The sequence below is a fragment of the Somniosus microcephalus genome, chromosome 5, assembly GCF_052327205.1.
Source record: "Somniosus microcephalus isolate GS21.2 chromosome 5, FLI_Smic_1.0, whole genome shotgun sequence".
Taxonomy (NCBI): Eukaryota; Metazoa; Chordata; class Chondrichthyes; order Squaliformes; family Somniosidae; genus Somniosus; species Somniosus microcephalus.
Genome location: NC_140991.1, coordinates 318,597,975 through 318,623,715, shown reverse-complemented (window position 1 = coordinate 318,623,715; position 25,741 = coordinate 318,597,975). Strand labels below are relative to the sequence as shown.

The 25,741-nt window shown below is 54.1% G+C and overlaps 1 protein-coding gene across 5 annotated transcripts in view; it reads right to left on the bottom strand.

Moving 5' to 3' along the window:
* Positions 1-25,741, bottom strand: part of LOC147117905 (palmitoyltransferase ZDHHC3) — an 85,421-nt gene that overhangs the window by 45,794 nt on the left and 13,886 nt on the right. For all 5 annotated transcript variants that reach the window (XM_085989310.1, XM_085989306.1, XM_085989309.1 and 2 more), the window contains 2 exons: positions 19,802-19,926; positions 17,143-17,239 (listed from right to left, as the gene is read on the bottom strand). In XM_085989310.1, coding sequence (XP_085845436.1) covers positions 17,143-17,239; positions 19,802-19,926 — 222 coding nt within the window. The remainder of the gene's footprint in view (positions 1-17,142; positions 17,240-19,801; positions 19,927-25,741) is intronic.

Genomic DNA, 25,741 nt, shown 5'->3' with positions numbered 1-25,741 from the left:
ACTCAGGAAGGGGAGCGAGCTCACCTCGGGGGTGCACCGGGTGTTCCTATACAAGAGATCAGACTCGGGAAGGGGAGAGAGCTCACCTCGGGGGTGCACCGTGTGTTCCTATACAAGGGATCAGACTCAGGAAGGGGAGAGAGCTCACCTCAGGGGTGCACCGGGTGTTCCTATACAAGGGATCAGACTCGGGAAGGGGAGCGAGCTCACCTCGGGGGGTGCACCGTGTGTTCCTATACAAGGGATCAGACTCGGGAAGGGGAGCGAGCTCACCTCGGGGGGTGCACCGTGTGTTCCTATACAAGGGATCAGACTCGGGAAGGGGAGCGAGCTCACCTCGGGGGGTGCACCGGGTGTTCCTATACAAGGGATCAGACTCGGGAAGGGGAGCGAGCTCACCTCGGGGGGTGCACCGTGTGTTTCTATACAAGAGATCAGACTCGGGAAGGGGAGAGAGCTCACCTCGGGGGGTGCACCGTGTGTTCCTATACAAGAGATCAGACTCGGGAAGGGGAGCGAGCTCACCTCGGGGGTGCACCGGGTGTTCCTATACAAGAGATCAGACTCGGGAAGGGGAGAGAGCTCACCTCGGGGGTGCACCGGGTGTTCCTATACAAGAGATCAGACTCGGGAAGGGGAGAGAGCTCACCTCGGGGGGTGCACCGGGTGTTCCTATACAAGAGATCAGACTCGGGAAGGGGAGCGAGCTCACCTCGGGGGTGCACCATGTGTTCCTATACAAGAGATCAGACTCGGGAAGGGGAGCGAGCTCACCTCGGGGGTGCACCGGGTGTTCCTATACAAGGGATCAGACTCGGGAAGGGGAGCGAGCTCACCTCGGGGGTGCACCATGTGTTCCTATACAAGAGATCAGACTCGGGAAGGGGAGCGAGCTCACCTCGGGGGTGCACCGGGTGTTCCTATACAAGGGATCAGACTCGGGAAGGGGAGCGAGCTCACCTCGGGGGTGCACCATGTGTTCCTATACAAGAGATCAGACTCGGGAAGGGGAGAGAGCTCACCTCGGGGGGTGCACCGTGTGTTCCTATACAAGAGATCAGACTCGGGAAGGGGAGCGAGCTCACCTCGGGGGTGCACCGTGTGTTCCTATACAAGGAATCAGACTCGGGAAGGGGAGAGAGCTCACCTCGGGGGGTGCACCGGGTGTTCCTATACAAGAGATCAGACTCGGGAAGGGGAGAGAGCTCACCTCGGGGGTGCAGCGGGTGTTCCTATACAAGGAATCAGACTCGGGAAGGGGAGCGAGCTCACCTCGGGGGGTGCACCGTGTGTTCCTATACAAGGGATCAGACTCGGGAAGGGGAGCGAGCTCACCTCGGGGGTGCACCGTGTGTTCCTATACAAGGGATCAGACTCGGGAAGGGGAGCGAGCTCACCTCGGGGGGTGCACCGTGTGTTCCTATACAAGAGATCAGACTCGGGAAGGGGAGAGAGCTCACCTCGGGGGGTGCACCGGGTGTTCCTATACAAGGGATCAGACTCGGGAAGGGGAGAGAGCTCACCTCGGGGGTGCACCGTGTGTTCCTATACAAGGAATCAGACTCGGGAAGGGGAGCGAGCTCACCTCGGGGGGGGCACCGGGTGTTCCAAAACAAGGGATCAGACTCGGGAAGGGGAGAGAGCTCACCTCGGGGGTGCACCGTGTGTTCCTATACAAGAGATCAGACTCGGGAAGGGGAGCGAGCTCACCTCGGGGGTGCACCGGGTGTTCCTATACAAGGGATCAGACTCGGGAAGGGGAGCGAGCTCACCTCGGGGGTGCACCGTGTGTTCCTATACAAGAAATCAGACTCGGGAAGGGGAGAGAGCTCACCTCGGGGGTGCACCGTGTGTTCCTATACAAGGGATCAGACTCGGGAAGGGGAGAGAGCTCACCTCGGGGGGTGCACCGTGTGTTCCTATACAAGGAATCAGACTCGGGAAGGGGAGCGAGCTCACCTCGGGGGTGCACCGTGTGTTCCTATACAAGAGATCAGACTCGGGAAGGGGAGAGAGCTCACCTCGGGGGTGCACCGGGTGTTCCTATACAAGGGATCAGACTCGGGAAGGGGAGCGAGCTCACCTCGGGGGGTGCACCGTGTGTTCCTATACAAGAGATCAGACTCGGGAAGGGGAGCGAGCTCACCTCGGGGGTGCACCGTGTGTTCCTATACAAGGGATCAGACTCGGGAAGGGGAGAGAGCTCACCTCGGGGGTGCACCGGGTGTTCCTATACAAGGGATCAGACTCGGGAAGGGGAGAGAGCTCACCTCGGGGGTGCACCGTGTGTTCCTATACAAGGAATCAGACTCGGGAAGGGGAGAGAGCTCACCTCGGGGGGTGCACCGTGTGTTCCTATACAAGAGATCAGACTCGGGAAGGGGAGCGAGCTCACCTCGGGGGTGCACCGTGTGTTCCTATACAAGAGATCAGACTCGGGAAGGGGAGCGAGCTCACCTCGGGGGTGCACCGTGTGTTCCTATACAAGAGATCAGACTCGGGAAGGGGAGAGAGCTCACCTCGGGGGTGCACCGGGTGTTCCTATACAAGAGATCAGACTCGGGAAGGGGAGAGAGCTCACCTCGGGGGGTGCACCGTGTGTTCCTATACAAGAGATCAGACTCGGGAAGGGGAGCGAGCTCACCTCGGGGGTGCACCGTGTGTTCCTATGCAAGAGATCAGACTCGGGAAGGGGAGAGAGCTCACCTCGTATAGGAACACCCGGTGCACCCCCAAGAGATCAGACTCGGGAAGGGGAGAGAGCTCACCTCGGGGGGTGCACCGGGTGTTCCTATACAAGAGATCAGACTCGGGAAGGGGAGAGAGCTCACCTCGGGGGTGCACCGGGTGTTCCTACACTTGAGATCAGACTCGGGAAGGGGAGCGAGCTCACCTCGGGGGTGCATCGTGTGTTCCTATACAAGAGATCAGACTCGGGAAGGGGAGCGAGCTCACCTCGGGGGTGCACCGTGTGTTCCTATACAAGAGATCAGACTCGGGAAGGGGAGAGAGCTCACCTCGGGGGGTGCACCGTGTGTTCCTATACAAGAGATCAGACTCGGGAAGGGGAGAGAGCTCACCTCGGGGGTGCACCGTGTGTTCCTATACAAGAGATCAGACTCGGGAAGGGGAGCGAGCTCACCTCGGGGGGTGCACCGTGTGTTCCTATACAAGGGATCAGACTCGGGAAGGGGAGCGAGCTCACCTCGGGGGGTGCACCGGGTGTTCCTATACAAGGAATCAGACTCGGGAAGGGGAGCGAGCTCACCTCGGGGGGTGCACCGTGTGTTCCTATACAAGGAATCAGACTCGGGAAGGGGAGAGAGCTCACCTCGGGGGTGCACCACGTGTTCCTATACAAGGGATCAGACTCGGGAAGGGGAGAGAACTCACCTCGGGGGTGCACCGTGTGTTCCTATACAAGGGATCAGACTCGGGAAGGGGAGAGAGCTCACCTCGGGGGTGCACCACGTGTTCCTATACAAGGGATCAGACTCGGGAAGGGGAGAGAGAGCTCACCTCGGGGGTGCACCACGTGTTCCTATACAAGGGATCAGACTCGGGAAGGGGAGAGAGCTCACCTCGGTGGGTGCACCGTGTGTTCCTATACAAGGGATCAGACTCGGGAAGGGGAGCGAGCTCACCTCGGGGGGTGCACCGTGTGTTCCTATACAAGAGATCAGACTCGGGAAGGGGAGCGAGCTCACCTCGGGGGTGCACCGTGTGTTCCTATACAAGGGATCAGACTCGGGAAGGGGAGAGAGCTCACCTCGGGGGGTGCACCGTGTGTTCCTATACAAGAGATCAGACTCGGGAAGGGGAGAGAGCTCACCTCGGGGGTGCACCGGGTGTTTCTATACAAGAGATCAGACTCGGGAAGGGGAGAGAGCTCACCTCGGGGGGTGCACCGTGTGTTCCTATACAAGGGATCAGACTCGGGAAGGGGAGCGAGCTCACCTCGGGGGGTGCACCGGGTGTTCCTATACAAGAGATCAGACTCGGGAAGGGGAGAGAGCTCACCTCGGGGGTGCACCGTGTGTTCCTATACAAGAGATCAGACTCGGGAAGGGGAGCGAGCTCACCTCGGGGGGTGCACCGTGTGTTCCTATACAAGGGATCAGACTCGGGAAGGGGAGCGAGCTCACCTCGGGGGGTGCACCAGGTGTTCCTATACAAGGGATCAGACTCAGGAAGGGGAGAGAGCTCACCTCGGGGGTGCACCGTGTGTTCCTATACAAGAGATCAGACTCGGGAAGGGGAGCGAGCTCACCTCGGGGGTGCACCGGGTGTTCCTATACAAGAGATCAGACTCGGGAAGGGGAGCGAGCTCACCTCGGGGGTGCACCGGGTGTTCCTATACAAGGAATCAGACTCGGGAAGGGGAGCGAGCTCACCTCGGGGGGTGCACCGTGTGTTCCTATACAAGGAATCAGACTCGGGAAGGGGAGCGAGCTCACCTCGGGGGGTGCACCGTGTGTTCCTATACAAGGAATCAGACTCGGGAAGGGGAGAGAGCTCACCTCGGGGGGTGCACCGTGTGTTCCTATACAAGAGATCAGACTCGGGAAGGGGAGAGAGCTCACCTCGGGGGGTGCACCGGGTGTTCCTATACAAGGGATCAGACTCGGGAAGGGGAGAGAGCTCACCTCGGGGGTGCACCGTATGTTCCTATACAAGAGATCAGACTCGGGAAGGGGAGAGAGCTCACCTCGGGGGTGCACCGTGTGTTCCTATACAAGGGATCAGACTCGGGAAGGGGAGAGAGCTCACCTCGGGGGTGCACCACGTGTTCCTATACAAGGGATCAGACTCGGGAAGGGGAGAGAGCTCACCTCGGGGGTGCACCGTGTGTTCCTATACAAGGGATCAGACTCGGGAAGGGGAGCGAGCTCACCTCGGGGGGTGCACCGTGTGTTCCTATACAAGAGATCAGACTCGGGAAGGGGAGCGAGCTCACCTCGGGGGTGCACCGTGTGTTCCTATACAAGGGATCAGACTCGGGAAGGGGAGAGAGCTCACCTCGGGGGGTGCACCGTGTGTTCCTATACAAGAGATCAGACTCGGGAAGGGGAGAGAGCTCACCTCGGGGGTGCACCGGGTGTTTCTATACAAGAGATCAGACTCGGGAAGGGGAGAGAGCTCACCTCGGGGGGTGCACCGTGTGTTCCTATACAAGGGATCAGACTCGGGAAGGGGAGCGAGCTCACCTCGGGGGTGCACCGTGTGTTCCTATACAAGGAATCAGACTCGGGAAGGGGAGAGAGCTCACCTCGGGGGTGCACCGTGTGTTCCTATGCAAGGGATCAGACTCGGGAAGGGGAGCGAGCTCACCTCGGGGGGTGCACCGTGTGTTCCTATACAAGAGATCAGACTCGGGAAGGGGAGAGAGCTCACCTCGGGGGGTGCACCGGGTGTTCCTATACAAGGGATCAGACTCGGGAAGGGGAGAGAGCTCACCTCGGGGGGTGCACCGGGTGTTCCTATACAAGAGATCAGACTCGGGAAGGGGAGCGAGCTCACCTCGGGGGTGCACCGTGTGTTCCTATACAAGGAATCAGACTCGGGAAGGGGAGCGAGCTCACCTCGGGGGTGCATCGTGTGTTCCTATACAAGAGATCAGACTCGGGAAGGGGAGCGAGCTCACCTCGGGGGTGCACCGTGTGTTCCTATACAAGAGATCAGACTTGGGAAGGGGAGAGAGCTCACCTCGGGGGTGCACCGGGTGTTCCTATACAAGGGATCAGACTCGGGAAGGGGAGCGAGCTCACCTCGGGGGGTGCACCGTGTGTTCCTATACAAGAGATCAGACTCGGGAAGGGGAGCGAGCTCACCTCGGGGGTGCACCGTGTGTTCCTATACAAGAGATCAGACTCGGGAAGGGGAGAGAGCTCACCTCGGGGGTGCACCGGGTGTTCCTATACAAGAGATCAGACTCGGGAAGGGGAGAGAGCTCACCTCGGGGGGTGCACCGTGTGTTCCTATACAAGAGATCAGACTCGGGAAGGGGAGCGAGCTCACCTCGGGGGTGCACCGTGTGTTCCTATACAAGAGATCAGACTCGGGAAGGGGAGAGAGCTCACCTCGGGGGTGCACCGGGTGTTCCTATACAAGAGATCAGACTCGGGAAGGGGAGAGAGCTCACCTCGGGGGGTGCACCGGGTGTTCCTATACAAGAGATCAGACTCGGGAAGGGGAGAGAGCTCACCTCGGGGGTGCACCGGGTGTTCCTACACAAGAGATCAGACTCGGGAAGGGAAGAGAGCTCACCTCGGGGGTGCACCGTGTGTTCCTATACAAGGGATCAGACTCGGGAAGGGGAGCGAGCTCACCTCGGGGGTGCACCGTGTGTTCCTATACAAGGGATCAGACTCGGGAAGGGGAGAGAGCTCACCTCGGGGGGTGCACCGTGTGTTCCTATACAAGAGATCAGACTCGGGAAGGGGAGAGAGCTCACCTCGGGGGTGCACCGGGTGTTTCTATACAAGAGATCAGACTCGGGAAGGGGAGAGAGCTCACCTCGGGGGGTGCACCGTGTGTTCCTATACAAGGGATCAGACTCGGGAAGGGGAGCGAGCTCACCTCGGGGGTGCACCGTGTGTTCCTATACAAGGAATCAGACTCGGGAAGGGGAGAGAGCTCACCTCGGGGGTGCACCGTGTGTTCCTATGCAAGGGATCAGACTCGGGAAGGGGAGCGAGCTCACCTCGGGGGGTGCACCGTGTGTTCCTATACAAGAGATCAGACTCGGGAAGGGGAGAGAGCTCACCTCGGGGGGTGCACCGGGTGTTCCTATACAAGGGATCAGACTCGGGAAGGGGAGAGAGCTCACCTCGGGGGGTGCACCGGGTGTTCCTATACAAGAGATCAGACTCGGGAAGGGGAGCGAGCTCACCTCGGGGGTGCACCGTGTGTTCCTATACAAGGAATCAGACTCGGGAAGGGGAGCGAGCTCACCTCGCGGGTGCATCGTGTGTTCCTATACAAGAGATCAGACTCGGGAAGGGGAGCGAGCTCACCTCGGGGGGTGCACCGGGTGTTCCTATACAAGGGATCAGACTCGGGAAGGGGAGAGAGCTCACCTCGGGGGTGCACCGTGTGTTCCTATACAAGAGATCAGACTCGGGAAGGGGAGCGAGCTCACCTCGGGGGTGCACCGTGTGTTCCTATACAAGAAATCAGACTCGGGAAGGGGAGAGAGCTCACCTCGGGGGGTGCACCGTGTGTTCCTATACAAGAGATCAGACTCGGGAAGGGGAGAGAGCTCACCTCGGGGGTGCACCGTGTGTTCCTATACAAGGGATCAGACTCGGGAAGGGGAGAGAGCTCACCTCGGGGGGTGCACCGTGTGTTCCTATACAAGGGATCAGACTCGGGAAGGGGAGAGAGCTCACCTCGGGGGTGCACCGTGTGTTCCTATACAAGGGATCAGACTCGGGAAGGGGAGAGAGCTCACCTCGGGGGGTGCACCGTGTGTTCCTATACAAGGAATCAGACTCGGGAAGGGGAGCGAGCTCACCTCGGGGGTGCACCGTGTGTTCCTATACAAGAGATCAGACTCGGGAAGGGGAGAGAGCTCACCTCGGGGGTGCACCGGGTGTTCCTATACAAGAGATCAGACTCGGGAAGGGGAGCGAGCTCACCTCGGTGGGTGCACCGTGTGTTCCTATACAAGGGATCAGACTCGGGAAGGGGAGCGAGCTCACCTCGGGGGGTGCACCGTGTGTTCCTATACAAGAGATCAGACTCGGGAAGGGGAGCGAGCTCACCTCGGGGGTGCACCGTGTGTTCCTATACAAGGGATCAGACTCGGGAAGGGGAGAGAGCTCACCTCGGGGGGTGCACCGTGTGTTCCTATACAAGAGATCAGACTCGGGAAGGGGAGAGAGCTCACCTCGGGGGTGCACCGGGTGTTTCTATACAAGAGATCAGACTCGGGAAGGGGAGAGAGCTCACCTCGGGGGGTGCACCGTGTGTTCCTATACAAGGGATCAGACTCGGGAAGGGGAGCGAGCTCACCTCGGGGGGTGCACCGGGTGTTCCTATACAAGAGATCAGACTCGGGAAGGGGAGAGAGCTCACCTCGGGGGTGCACCGTGTGTTCCTATACAAGAGATCAGACTCGGGAAGGGGAGCGAGCTCACCTCGGGGGGTGCACCGTGTGTTCCTATACAAGGGATCAGACTCGGGAAGGGGAGCGAGCTCACCTCGGGGGGTGCACCAGGTGTTCCTATACAAGGGATCAGACTCAGGAAGGGGAGAGAGCTCACCTCGGGGGTGCACCGTGTGTTCCTATACAAGAGATCAGACTCGGGAAGGGGAGCGAGCTCACCTCGGGGGTGCACCGGGTGTTCCTATACAAGAGATCAGACTCGGGAAGGGGAGCGAGCTCACCTCGGGGGTGCACCGGGTGTTCCTATACAAGGAATCAGACTCGGGAAGGGGAGCGAGCTCACCTCGGGGGGTGCACCGTGTGTTCCTATACAAGGAATCAGACTCGGGAAGGGGAGCGAGCTCACCTCGGGGGGTGCACCGTGTGTTCCTATACAAGGAATCAGACTCGGGAAGGGGAGCGAGCTCACCTCGGGGGTGCACCGTATGTTCCTATACAAGAGATCAGACTCGGGAAGGGGAGAGAGCTCACCTCGGGGGTGCACCGTGTGTTCCTATACAAGGGATCAGACTCGGGAAGGGGAGAGAGCTCACCTCGGGGGTGCACCACGTGTTCCTATACAAGGGATCAGACTCGGGAAGGGGAGAGAGCTCACCTCGGGGGTGCACCGTGTGTTCCTATACAAGGGATCAGACTCGGGAAGGGGAGCGAGCTCACCTCGGGGGGTGCACCGTGTGTTCCTATACAAGAGATCAGACTCGGGAAGGGGAGCGAGCTCACCTCGGGGGTGCACCGTGTGTTCCTATACAAGGGATCAGACTCGGGAAGGGGAGAGAGCTCACCTCGGGGGGTGCACCGTGTGTTCCTATACAAGAGATCAGACTCGGGAAGGGGAGAGAGCTCACCTCGGGGGTGCACCGGGTGTTTCTATACAAGAGATCAGACTCGGGAAGGGGAGAGAGCTCACCTCGGGGGGTGCACCGTGTGTTCCTATACAAGGGATCAGACTCGGGAAGGGGAGCGAGCTCACCTCGGGGGTGCACCGTGTGTTCCTATACAAGGAATCAGACTCGGGAAGGGGAGAGAGCTCACCTCGGGGGTGCACCGTGTGTTCCTATGCAAGGGATCAGACTCGGGAAGGGGAGCGAGCTCACCTCGGGGGGTGCACCGTGTGTTCCTATACAAGAGATCAGACTCGGGAAGGGGAGAGAGCTCACCTCGGGGGGTGCACCGGGTGTTCCTATACAAGGGATCAGACTCGGGAAGGGGAGAGAGCTCACCTCGGGGGGTGCACCGGGTGTTCCTATACAAGAGATCAGACTCGGGAAGGGGAGCGAGCTCACCTCGGGGGTGCACCGTGTGTTCCTATACAAGGAATCAGACTCGGGAAGGGGAGCGATCTCACCTCGGGGGTGCATCGTGTGTTCCTATACAAGAGATCAGACTCGGGAAGGGGAGCGAGCTCACCTCGGGGGTGCACCGTGTGTTCCTATACAAGAGATCAGACTCGGGAAGGGGAGAGAGCTCACCTCGGGGGTGCACCGGGTGTTCCTATACAAGGGATCAGACTCGGGAAGGGGAGCGAGCTCACCTCGGGGGGTGCACCGTGTGTTCCTATACAAGAGATCAGACTCGGGAAGGGGAGCGAGCTCACCTCGGGGGTGCACCGTGTGTTCCTATACAAGAGATCAGACTCGGGAAGGGGAGAGAGCTCACCTCGGGGGTGCACCGGGTGTTCCTATACAAGAGATCAGACTCGGGAAGGGGAGAGAGCTCACCTCGGGGGGTGCACCGTGTGTTCCTATACAAGAGATCAGACTCGGGAAGGGGAGCGAGCTCACCTCGGGGGTGCACCGTGTGTTCCTATACAAGAGATCAGACTCGGGAAGGGGAGAGAGCTCACCTCGGGGGTGCACCGGGTGTTCCTATACAAGAGATCAGACTCGGGAAGGGGAGAGAGCTCACCTCGGGGGTGCACCGTGTGTTCCTATACAAGGGATCAGACTCGGGAAGGGGAGCGAGCTCACCTCGGGGGGTGCACCGTGTGTTCCTATACAAGAGATCAGACTCGGGAAGGGGAGCGAGCTCACCTCGGGGGTGCACCGTGTGTTCCTATACAAGGGATCAGACTCGGGAAGGGGAGAGAGCTCACCTCGGGGGGTGCACCGTGTGTTCCTATACAAGAGATCAGACTCGGGAAGGGGAGAGAGCTCACCTCGGGGGTGCACCGGGTGTTTCTATACAAGAGATCAGACTCGGGAAGGGGAGAGAGCTCACCTCGGGGGGTGCACCGTGTGTTCCTATACAAGGGATCAGACTCGGGAAGGGGAGCGAGCTCACCTCGGGGGTGCACCGTGTGTTCCTATACAAGGAATCAGACTCGGGAAGGGGAGAGAGCTCACCTCGGGGGTGCACCGTGTGTTCCTATGCAAGGGATCAGACTCGGGAAGGGGAGCGAGCTCACCTCGGGGGGTGCACCGTGTGTTCCTATACAAGAGATCAGACTCGGGAAGGGGAGAGAGCTCACCTCGGGGGGTGCACCGGGTGTTCCTATACAAGGGATCAGACTCGGGAAGGGGAGAGAGCTCACCTCGGGGGGTGCACCGGGTGTTCCTATACAAGAGATCAGACTCGGGAAGGGGAGCGAGCTCACCTCGGGGGTGCACCGTGTGTTCCTATACAAGGAATCAGACTCGGGAAGGGGAGCGAGCTCACCTCGCGGGTGCATCGTGTGTTCCTATACAAGAGATCAGACTCGGGAAGGGGAGCGAGCTCACCTCGGGGGGTGCACCGGGTGTTCCTATACAAGGGATCAGACTCGGGAAGGGGAGAGAGCTCACCTCGGGGGTGCACCGTGTGTTCCTATACAAGAGATCAGACTCGGGAAGGGGAGCGAGCTCACCTCGGGGGTGCACCGTGTGTTCCTATACAAGAAATCAGACTCGGGAAGGGGAGAGAGCTCACCTCGGGGGGTGCACCGTGTGTTCCTATACAAGAGATCAGACTCGGGAAGGGGAGAGAGCTCACCTCGGGGGTGCACCGTGTGTTCCTATACAAGGGATCAGACTCGGGAAGGGGAGAGAGCTCACCTCGGGGGGTGCACCGTGTGTTCCTATACAAGGGATCAGACTCGGGAAGGGGAGAGAGCTCACCTCGGGGGTGCACCGTGTGTTCCTATACAAGGGATCAGACTCGGGAAGGGGAGAGAGCTCACCTCGGGGGGTGCACCGTGTGTTCCTATACAAGGAATCAGACTCGGGAAGGGGAGCGAGCTCACCTCGGGGGTGCACCGTGTGTTCCTATACAAGAGATCAGACTCGGGAAGGGGAGAGAGCTCACCTCGGGGGTGCACCGGGTGTTCCTATACAAGGGATCAGACTCGGGAAGGGGAGCGAGCTCACCTCGGGGGGTGCACCGTGTGTTCCTATACAAGAGATCAGACTCGGGAAGGGGAGCGAGCTCACCTCGGTGGGTGCACCGTGTGTTCCTATACAAGGGATCAGACTCGGGAAGGGGAGCGAGCTCACCTCGGGGGGTGCACCGTGTGTTCCTATACAAGAGATCAGACTCGGGAAGGGGAGCGAGCTCACCTCGGGGGTGCACCGTGTGTTCCTATACAAGGGATCAGACTCGGGAAGGGGAGAGAGCTCACCTCGGGGGGTGCACCGTGTGTTCCTATACAAGAGATCAGACTCGGGAAGGGGAGAGAGCTCACCTCGGGGGTGCACCGGGTGTTTCTATACAAGAGATCAGACTCGGGAAGGGGAGAGAGCTCACCTCGGGGGGTGCACCGTGTGTTCCTATACAAGGGATCAGACTCGGGAAGGGGAGCGAGCTCACCTCGGGGGGTGCACCGGGTGTTCCTATACAAGAGATCAGACTCGGGAAGGGGAGAGAGCTCACCTCGGGGGTGCACCGTGTGTTCCTATACAAGAGATCAGACTCGGGAAGGGGAGCGAGCTCACCTCGGGGGGTGCACCGTGTGTTCCTATACAAGGGATCAGACTCGGGAAGGGGAGCGAGCTCACCTCGGGGGGTGCACCAGGTGTTCCTATACAAGGGATCAGACTCAGGAAGGGGAGAGAGCTCACCTCGGGGGTGCACCGTGTGTTCCTATACAAGAGATCAGACTCGGGAAGGGGAGCGAGCTCACCTCGGGGGTGCACCGGGTGTTCCTATACAAGAGATCAGACTCGGGAAGGGGAGCGAGCTCACCTCGGGGGTGCACCGGGTGTTCCTATACAAGGAATCAGACTCGGGAAGGGGAGCGAGCTCACCTCGGGGGGTGCACCGTGTGTTCCTATACAAGGAATCAGACTCGGGAAGGGGAGCGAGCTCACCTCGGGGGGTGCACCGTGTGTTCCTATACAAGGAATCAGACTCGGGAAGGGGAGCGAGCTCACCTCGGGGGTGCACCGTATGTTCCTATACAAGAGATCAGACTCGGGAAGGGGAGAGAGCTCACCTCGGGGGTGCACCGTGTGTTCCTATACAAGGGATCAGACTCGGGAAGGGGAGAGAGCTCACCTCGGGGGTGCACCACGTGTTCCTATACAAGGGATCAGACTCGGGAAGGGGAGAGAGCTCACCTCGGGGGTGCACCGTGTGTTCCTATACAAGGGATCAGACTCGGGAAGGGGAGCGAGCTCACCTCGGGGGGTGCACCGTGTGTTCCTATACAAGAGATCAGACTCGGGAAGGGGAGCGAGCTCACCTCGGGGGTGCACCGTGTGTTCCTATACAAGGGATCAGACTCGGGAAGGGGAGAGAGCTCACCTCGGGGGGTGCACCGTGTGTTCCTATACAAGAGATCAGACTCGGGAAGGGGAGAGAGCTCACCTCGGGGGGTGCACCGTGTGTTCCTATACAAGGGATCAGACTCGGGAAGGGGAGCGAGCTCACCTCGGGGGTGCACCGTGTGTTCCTATACAAGGAATCAGACTCGGGAAGGGGAGAGAGCTCACCTCGGGGGTGCACCGTGTGTTCCTATGCAAGGGATCAGACTCGGGAAGGGGAGCGAGCTCACCTCGGGGGGTGCACCGTGTGTTCCTATACAAGAGATCAGACTCGGGAAGGGGAGAGAGCTCACCTCGGGGGGTGCACCGGGTGTTCCTATACAAGGGATCAGACTCGGGAAGGGGAGAGAGCTCACCTCGGGGGGTGCACCGGGTGTTCCTATACAAGAGATCAGACTCGGGAAGGGGAGCGAGCTCACCTCGGGGGTGCACCGTGTGTTCCTATACAAGGAATCAGACTCGGGAAGGGGAGCGAGCTCACCTCGGGGGTGCATCGTGTGTTCCTATACAAGAGATCAGACTCGGGAAGGGGAGCGAGCTCACCTCGGGGGTGCACCGTGTGTTCCTATACAAGAGATCAGACTCGGGAAGGGGAGAGAGCTCACCTCGGGGGTGCACCGGGTGTTCCTATACAAGGGATCAGACTCGGGAAGGGGAGCGAGCTCACCTCGGGGGGTGCACCGTGTGTTCCTATACAAGAGATCAGACTCGGGAAGGGGAGCGAGCTCACCTCGGGGGTGCACCGTGTGTTCCTATACAAGAGATCAGACTCGGGAAGGGGAGAGAGCTCACCTCGGGGGTGCACCGGGTGTTCCTATACAAGAGATCAGACTCGGGAAGGGGAGAGAGCTCACCTCGGGGGGTGCACCGTGTGTTCCTATACAAGAGATCAGACTCGGGAAGGGGAGCGAGCTCACCTCGGGGGTGCACCGTGTGTTCCTATACAAGAGATCAGACTCGGGAAGGGGAGAGAGCTCACCTCGGGGGTGCACCGGGTGTTCCTATACAAGAGATCAGACTCGGGAAGGGGAGAGAGCTCACCTCGGGGGGTGCACCGGGTGTTCCTATACAAGAGATCAGACTCGGGAAGGGGAGAGAGCTCACCTCGGGGGTGCACCGGGTGTTCCTACACAAGAGATCAGACTCGGGAAGGGAAGAGAGCTCACCTCGGGGGTGCACCGTGTGTTCCTATACAAGGGATCAGACTCGGGAAGGGGAGAGAGCTCACCTCGGGGGTGCACCACGTGTTCCTATACAAGGGATCAGACTCGGGAAGGGGAGAGAGCTCACCTCGGGGGTGCACCGTGTGTTCCTATACAAGGGATCAGACTCGGGAAGGGGAGCGAGCTCACCTCGGAGGGTGCACCGTGTGTTCCTATACAAGAGATCAGACTCGGGAAGGGGAGCGAGCTCACCTCGGGGGTGCACCGTGTGTTCCTATACAAGGGATCAGACTCGGGAAGGGGAGAGAGCTCACCTCGGGGGGTGCACCGTGTGTTCCTATACAAGAGATCAGACTCGGGAAGGGGAGAGAGCTCACCTCGGGGGTGCACCGGGTGTTTCTATACAAGAGATCAGACTCGGGAAGGGGAGAGAGCTCACCTCGGGGGGTGCACCGTGTGTTCCTATACAAGGGATCAGACTCGGGAAGGGGAGCGAGCTCACCTCGGGGGTGCACCGTGTGTTCCTATACAAGGAATCAGACTCGGGAAGGGGAGAGAGCTCACCTCGGGGGTGCACCGTGTGTTCCTATGCAAGGGATCAGACTCGGGAAGGGGAGCGAGCTCACCTCGGGGGGTGCACCGTGTGTTCCTATACAAGAGATCAGACTCGGGAAGGGGAGAGAGCTCACCTCGGGGGGTGCACCGGGTGTTCCTATACAAGGGATCAGACTCGGGAAGGGGAGAGAGCTCACCTCGGGGGGTGCACCGGGTGTTCCTATACAAGAGATCAGACTCGGGAAGGGGAGCGAGCTCACCTCGGGGGTGCACCGTGTGTTCCTATACAAGGAATCAGACTCGGGAAGGGGAGCGAGCTCACCTCGCGGGTGCATCGTGTGTTCCTATACAAGAGATCAGACTCGGGAAGGGGAGCGAGCTCACCTCGGGGGGTGCACCGGGTGTTCCTATACAAGGGATCAGACTCGGGAAGGGGAGAGAGCTCACCTCGGGGGTGCACCGTGTGTTCCTATACAAGAGATCAGACTCGGGAAGGGGAGCGAGCTCACCTCGGGGGTGCACCGTGTGTTCCTATACAAGAAATCAGACTCGGGAAGGGGAGAGAGCTCACCTCGGGGGGTGCACCGTGTGTTCCTATACAAGAGATCAGACTCGGGAAGGGGAGAGAGCTCACCTCGGGGGTGCACCGTGTGTTCCTATACAAGGGATCAGACTCGGGAAGGGGAGAGAGCTCACCTCGGGGGGTGCACCGTGTGTTCCTATACAAGGGATCAGACTCGGGAAGGGGAGAGAGCTCACCTCGGGGGTGCACCGTGTGTTCCTATACAAGGGATCAGACTCGGGAAGGGGAGAGAGCTCACCTCGGGGGGTGCACCGTGTGTTCCTATACAAGGAATCAGACTCGGGAAGGGGAGCGAGCTCACCTCGGGGGTGCACCGTGTGTTCCTATACAAGAGATCAGACTCGGGAAGGGGAGAGAGCTCACCTCGGGGGTGCACCGGGTGTTCCTATACAAGGGATCAGACTCGGGAAGGGGAGCGAGCTCACCTCGGGGGGTGCACCGTGTGTTCCTATACAAGAGATCAGACTCGGGAAGGGGAGCGAGCTCACCTCGGGGGTGCACCGTGTGTTCCTATACAAGAGATCAGACTCGGGAAGGGGAGAGAGCTCACCTCGGGGGTGCACCGGGTGTTCCTATACAAGAGATCAGACTCGGGAAGGGGAGAGAGCTCACCTCGGGGGGTGCACCGTGTGTTCCTATACAAGAGATCAGACTCGGGAAGGGGAGCGAGCTCACCTCGGGGGTGCACCGTGTGTTCCTATACAAGAGATCAGACTCGGGAAGGGGAGAGAGCTCACCTCGGGGGTGCACCGGGTGTTCCTATACAAGAGATCAGACTCGGGAAGGGGAGAGAGCTCACCTCGGGGGGTGCACCGGGTGTTCCTATACAAGAGATCAGACTCGGGAAGGGGAGAGAGCTCACCTCGGGGGTGCACCGGGTGTTCCTACACAAGAGATCAGACTCGGGAAGGGGAGCGAGCTCACCTCGGGGGTGCACAGTGTGTTCCTATACAAGAGATCAGACTCGGGAAGGGGAGCGAGCTCACCTCGGGGGGTGCACCGTGTGTTCCTATACAAGAGATCAGACTCGGGAAGGGGAAGAGAGCTCACCTCGGGGGTGCACTGTATGTAATGTGTGCCTCTCTGTAAATAAAGGCTTGTAAGCGACTGAAAACTAGGCTTTAGTGTTCTATCCTTCACCACCTGGCTATCCAACTTTTACCTATATATCTGATGAGATTAGTAAATAAAGAGAAACTGTTTCCAATGGTTGAAGGGTCGATAACGAGAGGGCACAGATTTAAGGTGATTGGCAAAGAACCAGAGGCAACAGGAGGAAAAACTTTTTTACGCAGCGAGTGGTTAGGATTTGGAATGCACTGCCTGATAGGGCGGTGGAGGCAGATTCAATAGGAGCCTTCAAAAGGGAATTGGATAAATACATGAAGGAGAAAAAATTGCAGGGATGTGGGGAAAGAGCGGGGGAGTGGAACTGGATTGCTCTTCGAATGGCCTCCTTCTGTGCTGTACTATTCTATGATTCTATAAAACTGGGGCGGGGGGGAATGCTCAGCTTTTCAAGCTAGTTTCTGCACCAGGTTAAGTGGCACAAATAAGGCAGATGGGCCTTGCTGCATTTACCTGCAACCAGCTTACGCCATGAGGGTGCCATTAGGAATAAGACAGCACCTACTAGGGTCTTGCACGTAGACACAAAGCAGGAGAATGCGTGGCTTCCCTGCACACTCACTCAGCAAACATGCGGTGCAGAGTGTTTGCGACCAATAGGAGGCTGGAGGTACAACAGCGTAAACGCATCCCTGAATTCGGCAACAGTAACAACAGTACGGGTGTTAGTGCAGCTCAGGGTGGATGAGGCAACTTCGCAGAGCTCGCAATGCCATGGAAATCAAAACGAGAAGCCTATGTTTGAACAAGAATGTCCTTGGCTTCTTCAAGTATTTAAAACACACACATGCTACTAGCAGAACTTACTGTAAACAACACAAAGTACTTCTGGTTATTCTCTCCCACACAGTTGTTAACCCAGGGGCAGTGGTGATCCATCTTTCGAATACATCTCTTGCATACACTGAAAAGCAATTTTGAATATGTTTTTTTTTTAAAAAGAGAAACACCAGTCATTTAATCAGAATTTCTTACAACTACTCAACAGCCAATGTGATACCTACCATTCTAGTGGCCCTGAACGAGAAGAAAAGTTGGAAAAGATTTTTTTTAAGTTAAAACATGTGTATTTCCCCCACCCCCGCGGAACTTTTCTGCTCCCTTCCCCACACCTACATCAGAAACGGTGTAAAGGTCAGTCTTCTTGCAATTTAGTGTTGATCTTTCTCATACTTCCTTGTGTGTACTCAGCTAGCATTGACCAGAGTGGGTGCGCCCAGATTGGCACCAAGGTCGGGCTAAAATGCAGCTCCTCATAACAAAAACACAAGAATTAGGAGCAGGAGTCGGCCACACGGCCCCTCGAGCCTGCTCCGCCATTCAATAAGATCATGGCTGATCTTAGACCTTTCCCGCCCGATCCCCATATCCCAAAACAATTGTATCCTATTGGAGTGGCTTGCTGGCATGAGGGAAAGCCTAAAATAATAGGTTGTTGCTGGCGAGGGGCTGCGGGAAAAAGATACCACGCTTTGGCGTGCACTCGGACACAACTGAATTCTGCCGACTTGGATCTAGACTAGATTTGCTTTGGAGCGCCTCACTGACACGGTCACTCCCTCCCTTCCTTCTCCATTAAGATTAGGTTCCAATAGAATAACCAAGAAAATAGTTAAAGCTCCATTTCAGTCCACTCACTGTTCTATTGTGCACACAGTAACCTTTCTGCTGAGTCAAGCACCATGAAACGAATCCGTCAATAGCGGTATCTTCAGAGTCGAGTCAATGGAAACAATGAGAAAGTGTTTGAAGGAGAAAAGGGAGCATTGCCACTTAAAAAGGCTACGCTGGGAAACCAGATGCAACATGGCTTCAGCAAGTCGATTTTGTACAGACCAGATGGTCTTCCCTTACCCAGCATCTTAAGAAAATATTATTGGTGTTACTCAAGAGGTTAAAAACTGTTCCTCGTGTCTTTTGCAGTGTGAATTTAAAAAAACATGCAGTTTTATCACGGATGATGTGTAATAAGTAGTTTGTTATGTAATTTGTTCCTCGGAAGTGTTGGTCTTAATTGACTTTAGGTATCTTATTCCACCCAATTCAAAATGCCACAATATGGATGCAGCCTAGTTTTTCATTTGAACGCTTTAGAAGCAAAACGAATGTTTGGACCAACGTTCCCTTTAAGCTGTGCGGTCGCACAGCACTCTGCAGCACCCGCGCAGCCGATCACCTGCTTTTAAATAGAAAACATCGCACATGCGCGCTATTTTGAATGGGCTCCGCAGCCCCTTAAAGGGGCCGTGCAGGCGCACCACCCCAAAAAATAAAGGGAACATTGGACTGGAGTGAAGTATTTTCCCGTTTCAAGATTAGAGCATCTCCAATATACTGCTGTATGTCAAAAGCAGGTGGTCAACTAGCCCCGTGACTGACCTACAATTTATTTTCTGCTATTTTAGTGCAGTGACTAAAGTTCACACCATTAATGAGCGGCCTATTTTCTGGCTGGGAATAAGGGATCTGTAAAACTCCGAGCTCTTGGAGGCCATAAATAGTTACAAAGAGGAGCTGTTGGATCGTGAAGAGGGAATACAAACCAAAATGACTTGAACTTATTGCAGCCTGTGTCAAGTCGAAGGAATGTTAATGCTACGGCACATCCAGGGTCACTTACATTTAACAGGTACATCAAACAGACGTGAATTTTCCAAGCCTTCTTTTCATTTACTTTCTACCTTAACAGTTCTTATTACAATATGTCGTACACCATAATGAATCTAGAATTAAGAGACTTCGTCACTCAAATGGGTAATTTTGCCTTATTTCTATTTTAACCATGGAATTCCACTTACCAGTTTTTGTTGTTGTAAGTGATCAGTTTTTAAAAGGGTTAACTTTTATACTGATAATTACCGAGTGCTGATCCTTGCCAAAGCTGTTTTTTTGTTGGAAAGGCCTGTTTTTGCAGAAGCTTGGTCTGTGTGCGTGTGTTACGTGCATTAGACCTCGTTACCTGTTAACTGCATCCCAATTAGAGAGATTGGGAGAGCAGAACATCCTGGTTTCAAGACTGTTAGGCTGTCTGGGCCAGAGATCAAGCGATATTAAGGTAACGAGGTCAAAAGAACACGTGCAACAGGAAGAGACTGGCTAGCAGGGGTGCGAGCCCCCAAGAAACAAAGTATAAAAGGGGGCTGCACGAGCAAGGAAAAGACAGAGACAGAAGACCCAGGAGAGAAGAGTGGGAACTCAACCATCAACGCACGCTTCTCTGTCCAGTGTTGAACGGGTGATCCAAGTCTTGTTTGATGCTGTAAACTATTGCTTAAACACTAATGTGTTGATTTCTGTCGGTCATCAATAAATTGTCACTGTAACCAACTGGTGGCATCATTCAGAACGATGTGACAGGGTTGCTCACCCAAAGTCATTAGTTTCTAGATGTACAAAAAAAAGACACCAGTACAATCCTGAAAGTGGATTTAGAGAGAATGCAGTTTCACACGATTGTTGTCTTTACCTGCAATGATGTGCTCGCTCCGGCTTGATGCTGCAGCACTTGGGGCATTTATACACCACCTGGCCCGGCTTCAGCTGTAAACTTTCAATGAACTCTTTAGTGGCATTCCCTTTTGGTACTGCACCCTGCCAAACAAACAGTGAATAGTGCACAACAGCAGGTTAGCACAAGACAACTGGTACCTTACTGCATTCCAAGGGACAGCTTGGAATGTTACAGTACTGCATGGAGAATAACCGATCGAGTCGATTGGGCCGAGACTCTCTGGAGTTTAGAAGAATGAGAGGTGATCTCATTGAAACATATCAGATTCTGAGGGGGATTGACAGGGTAGATGCTGAGAGGTTGTTTCCCCCTGGCTGGAGAGTCTAGAACCAGGGGTCACAGTCTCAGGATAAGGGGGCGGCCATTTAAGACTGCGATGAGGAGGAATTTCTTCACTCAGAGGGTTGTGAATCTTTGGAATTCTCTGCCCCAGAGGGCTGTGGATGCTGAATCGTTGAGTATATTCAAGGCTGAGATCGATAGATTTTTGCACTCTTGGGGAATCGAGGGATATGGGGATCGGGCGGGAAAGTGGAGATGAGGTCGAAGATCAGCCATGATCTTATTGAATGGCGGAGCAGGCTCGAGGGGCCGTATGGCCGACTCCTGCTCCTAATTCTTATGTTCTTATGCAATACTGCAAGTGCTACACAGTGCAAAGAAAACCCACCTTGAATAAAAACAGCACAGCATTGCACTGAACATGTCAACTGGACAGAGATTAATGTCACTTACAAAATGAGCATGCAAGATATGTATAAAACAAATCTAGATCGTCACTTTCCTCCCCAACCCCCAAGGATTCTTTTTTTTTTTTTTTTAAAAAGTAGAATGCAATAACTATCAAATTAAGTTACCAATTCCACAAGGACTATGATGTATAAGCCAGTGTTACATTTTTAGGCTTTATCTCAGATGTCCCTTGGACTCCCATTAGAAAGCCCTTGCTCCTAACAAACCGGAAGCTACCTTTATCCGCCCAAATGAAGCAGCTGTCACAAGGCCAGGGGTCGACCAGAAACAGGTCAGTGTAGTTTGATTTACGGGATTAAACGTGATCTCTGACAGGAGGTATAATAAACCCTTAAGACTGTGGCTTTGGCTAGAAATTACGGAATGAGTGTAACCAACTAGAAATAGGTTAAAAATAAAGTTGTGGCAAAATTTTAGTAATTACAAATTTTCACTATTCCTTCTCAGAACATAGAAAAAGTCACATCACCGACACGAACACTCGATCTGTACAACTGGATCGGACCGTAACCATACCTGGTGCATTTGGCACTAACCCCTCCCTCTCACGGCCTGTTTTAGACTGGACATCTGTTGGCTCCAGAAGCAGATCTGTTGGTAGCTTATATACAAGAACACAAGCTCTCAGAGTAATGAGCATGAACGCTCAGCAAATGAACATTTAAGGACATGGTTGAAAGAACAAAGAGAACTGAATGCAAAAGCATAAGAATTAGGAGCAGGAGTCGGCCATTCGGCCCCTCGAGCCTGCTCCGCCATTCAATAAGATCATGGCTGATCTTCGACCTCAACTCCACTTTCCCGCCCGATCCCCATATCCCTCGGTTCCCCTAGAGTCCAAAAATCTATCGATCTCAGCCTTGAATATACTCAACGATTCAGCATCCACAGCCCTCTGGGGTAGAGACAAAGATTCACAAACCTCAGTGAAGAAATTCCTCCTCATCTCAGTCTTTAATGTCCAACCCCTTATCCTGAGACTGTGACCCCTAGTTCTAGACTCTCCAGCCAGGGAAACGACCTCTCAGCATCTACCCTGTCAATCCCCCTCAGAATCTTACATGTTTCAATGAGATCACCTCTCATTCTTCTAAACTCCAGAGAGTATCGGCCCAATCTACTCAATCTCTCCTCATAGGACAACCCTCTCATCCCAGGGAGCAATCTAGTGAACCTTTGTTGCACTGCCTCGAAGACGAGGACTTTGAGAAACAGTATCATAGGTTCAGATATTCTATTATGCAGTTACAGAAAAATAAATGGAAGGGGATCAGATAATGTTTGAGCCTTGATAAACAGAGCTAGCTGCCTGAGGACCAAAGGAAGGGATAGAATGCACATGACATTTATTTCCAAGGCTGTGGTTTAAATTGATCAGTTTTGTAAGATGCTGAGCACTCAATTTAATGAATAGGGCTTTATCGTTCATTAAATCACCCAACTTCTTTAAGTGCAAGCAAATCTAGGCTGTTAATGTAAATATTGTCTTGTGAAATGTTTTTTTAATCTCAATTAACAGGAAGGATTGGCGGTTAGGATCGGATCAGCCATGATCTTATTGAATGGCGGAGCAGGCTCGAGGGGCCGATTGGCCTACTCCTGCTCCTATTTCTTATGTTCTTATGTTCTTACAACTGGCTGAAGACCCACTGCATTACTAACTCATACATCGCATTTGATCTCGAGAGCACAACACCATGAAATCTCACTACACTAATTGAGAAGATTTTTTTTTATATTCATTCCTGGGATGTGGGCATCGCTCGCAAGGCCAGCATTTATTGCCTATCCCTAGTTGCCCTCGAGATAAGGATTCTGCAAATGTGTCATAGGAACAGGAGTAGGCCATTCAGCCCCTCAAGCCTGTTCTCCCATGCAACGAGACCGTGGCCGATCTGTACCTCAACTCCGTTGCATACCCCGGGACACCCTAGCGTAACAAAAATCTATCGCTCAGCCTTGAAGATTTCAACTGACCCGGCATACGCAACCTATTGGGGGAGCGAGTTCCAGATTTCCACTACCTTTTAGGAGTGAAATCAGGAAAGACTTTTCACAAACAGCCTAGCTAAAATATTAAGATCATGCCCCTTGTTCTGGATTCCCCCACCAGAGGAATTCCTTTCTGTATCTAACCTATCAAAGCCCTTTATCATTTTAAACACCTCAATGAGATCACAGATCCAACCTTCTATACTCAAGGGAATACAAGCCAAGTTTATGCAACCTGTCCTCAATTTAACCCCGACTTCATTCTGGCTAATCTGCGCTGTACCCCTGCCATGGCCAATACTGTACACCTTTCCTGCGATTTGGAGCCTAAAACGGAATGCAGTGCTCCAGATACAGTCCGACCAAGGCTCTGTGCAAGTGAAGCCTCAGTTCCTCCCCTTTGCATTCCAGCCCCATTGAGATAAAGGCCAACATTCCAATCGCCTTTTTGAGTACATTGTGTACCGGTCCACTAGCTTTTAGCAATTTGTGTACATGGATTCCTAAATCCCATTGCTCCTCCACAACGCCTACTTTCACACCATTAAGAAAATATTCCAATTTGTCTTTCTCAAAGCCAAAGTGTATAATCTCTCACTTCCCTACACTTATCTCCACCTGCTATAGTTTTGCCAACTCACTTAGTTGGCCTATGTCCCTTTGCAACTTACTGCTCCCACCACACAGCAGGTAGCCCCTCCCAACTTAGTGTCATCTGCAAATTTGGATATTTAACTCTTCATTCCCTCATCTAAGTCATTGATGTATTGTTTCGAGGGGTTTGACCGAGTGTTTTTGAAAGGGCCCCACCTCATCACTGAGTGAAAATGCTCCATATCCAGTAATACTGAACCCTACAGATCAAGAACGTCTGGGGTACAATTCCTGGTCTGTGCCAAGCTGATGAAAACCTAACTGCTGTTCAATAATGCACGCTGGAAGGAGTGTGTGGACACTAGGGGACAAAAGGATTAGGCTCGGCTGTGCTCATGGCTGCGCAGCTCATCAAGGGTCACCTTGACAGCTGCTGACCACAGAGAATTTATCCCTGCACGAATCATTGCAGGGAACAAGGAAATATCCGGGGGGAGAAGGAAGGGTAAACTAAACGAATATCCGGGGTGGGAGGGGGGGGGGGGGGAAGAAAAGGTCAGATATTGCTAACAAAAATATTAAGCTGTCTTAAAACTGTTCGAGGGGGTCGAGATCTAGCAAGAAAACATCAATTTTAAAAATGGTGTATTATGTAATGCAGTTTTATTGGTTCCAAAACAACTCGATTTACCCAGTAACGTTAAGTAAGCAATTTGAAGAAAAAGCAGAGGAGCCATTTTTTGCTCAAAAAATCCAAAAGGATTATTTTCCTGTATTTAACCCGGCTCCAACTACTGTACTACACAATGGCAGATGTTGCATATAGTGCCTGCTTACTCTGTACGTAATGCTGCGACATTTAAAAGAACTGGATAGAGCACATGGTGCTGAATACAAGAAATCTAAATGTCACATTGCCAGTATCCTAGCCCCAAACTCCCAAAAGCAATATGCTGTCGCCCTAGATATTGCAGCTGGCATTTGCTTGAATAATGATCACTCTCGCAGGAGTCAAACCCTGTGGCGTGCTGGATGCAGCAGCTCAACAAAAGGCAGCTTTTTAATACATCAGAGTGCCAATATTCCACATTATTTTTATACTAAAAATGTCGAGTTTATCTGGGTACCAGACCCTTTGTTCAGGCCACGGCATTTTATCAATGAATGATACAAGGGAAACCAGATGATACTCGTACAACAATTTGGTGATAGGAGGGAATCACGGAATACTGCAAGGTGGAGACATGTCAGATTTCTGGCCTGAGTAATTGTGGCCATTCTTCAGCTTTGCCTCTTCCTGATCCTGCTCCCAGCTTGACCTCATCGGCCTTGTACTGTTCAACTTAGCCAACGTTACAGAAAACTGCGCGCACCCAGCAACAGTGCTAGTTAAAGCACATAGAGGGGGATCCGATGATCCAACGAGCCCTACGATCCTATGATCTAGGCAACCCAGTTTGAAAACCAATGATTTATATCCCTACAATAGCCTTTCTCCTACAGTATAGCAGGCAACCATATTAGCTTTGATTGGATGCGTACTTTGAGAGTGTGCCAAAGGTGTATACAATTATGAGGGGCCTAGATAGAGTGGATAGGAAGGACCTATTTCCCTTAGCAGAGAGGTCAATAACCAGGGGGCAGAGATTTAAAGTAATTGGGAGAAGGATTAGAGGGGAGTTGAGGAGAACTTTTTTCACCCAGAGGGTGGTGGGGGTCTGGAACTCACTGCCTGAAAGGGTGGTAGAGGCAGAAACCCTCATCACATTTAAAAAGTACTTGGATATGCACTTGAAGTGCCGGAACCTACAGGGCTACGGCCCAAGAGCTGGAAAGTGGGATTAGGCTGGAGAGCTCTTTGTCGGCCGGCACAGACATGATGGGCCGAATGGCCTCCTTCTGTGCTGTAAATTTTTATGATTCTCTGAATGGACAAATTGTTCATGTCATAAAGTCAGCATAGGCAGTACTCAATTGCTCCGTGACTCTCTATACATCCTGGAGTTTTCAAGACCCATTGCCGATACAATTTTAATACTGCGAAGCAAAGCAAAATCACACATGAACTCAGAAGGGTCAGGTTTGTTTGGATACAAATACACAACAATCCTGCACTAGATGAGGAAACCACTTTTCCTGTTCTCTCCTCCCACCCCCACCCTCCTTTCACAAGGTGCACAAGAGCAGGCTCTCTTCACCGTGCAAGGAACATTTAACAAAATTAAAATTAGGTGAAACATTTTTGAAACTATTGAGGTGGCAAAATGTTGCTAACAGAAGGCTATTTCATCAGAAGAATTTCCAAGTTAAAGCATCTTGGTCAACTGCAAACGACTCATATTGAAAGTGCAAGTCCTGAGCAAAGCTGTTCATACTTGCCGTAAGCTCCAAGCGGTTTTACCATGAGCAGTGTTATAAACATGTGTGTGGGGTACCCCCTCGTATTATAACTACTCCCAAGAACTTCAAAATAGGAGAAGTGCTGGATGGAAAACACAACAGCATGATGATGCACCGTACGGGTCTACATCAACAACTCCTCCCGACAGTGAGTTC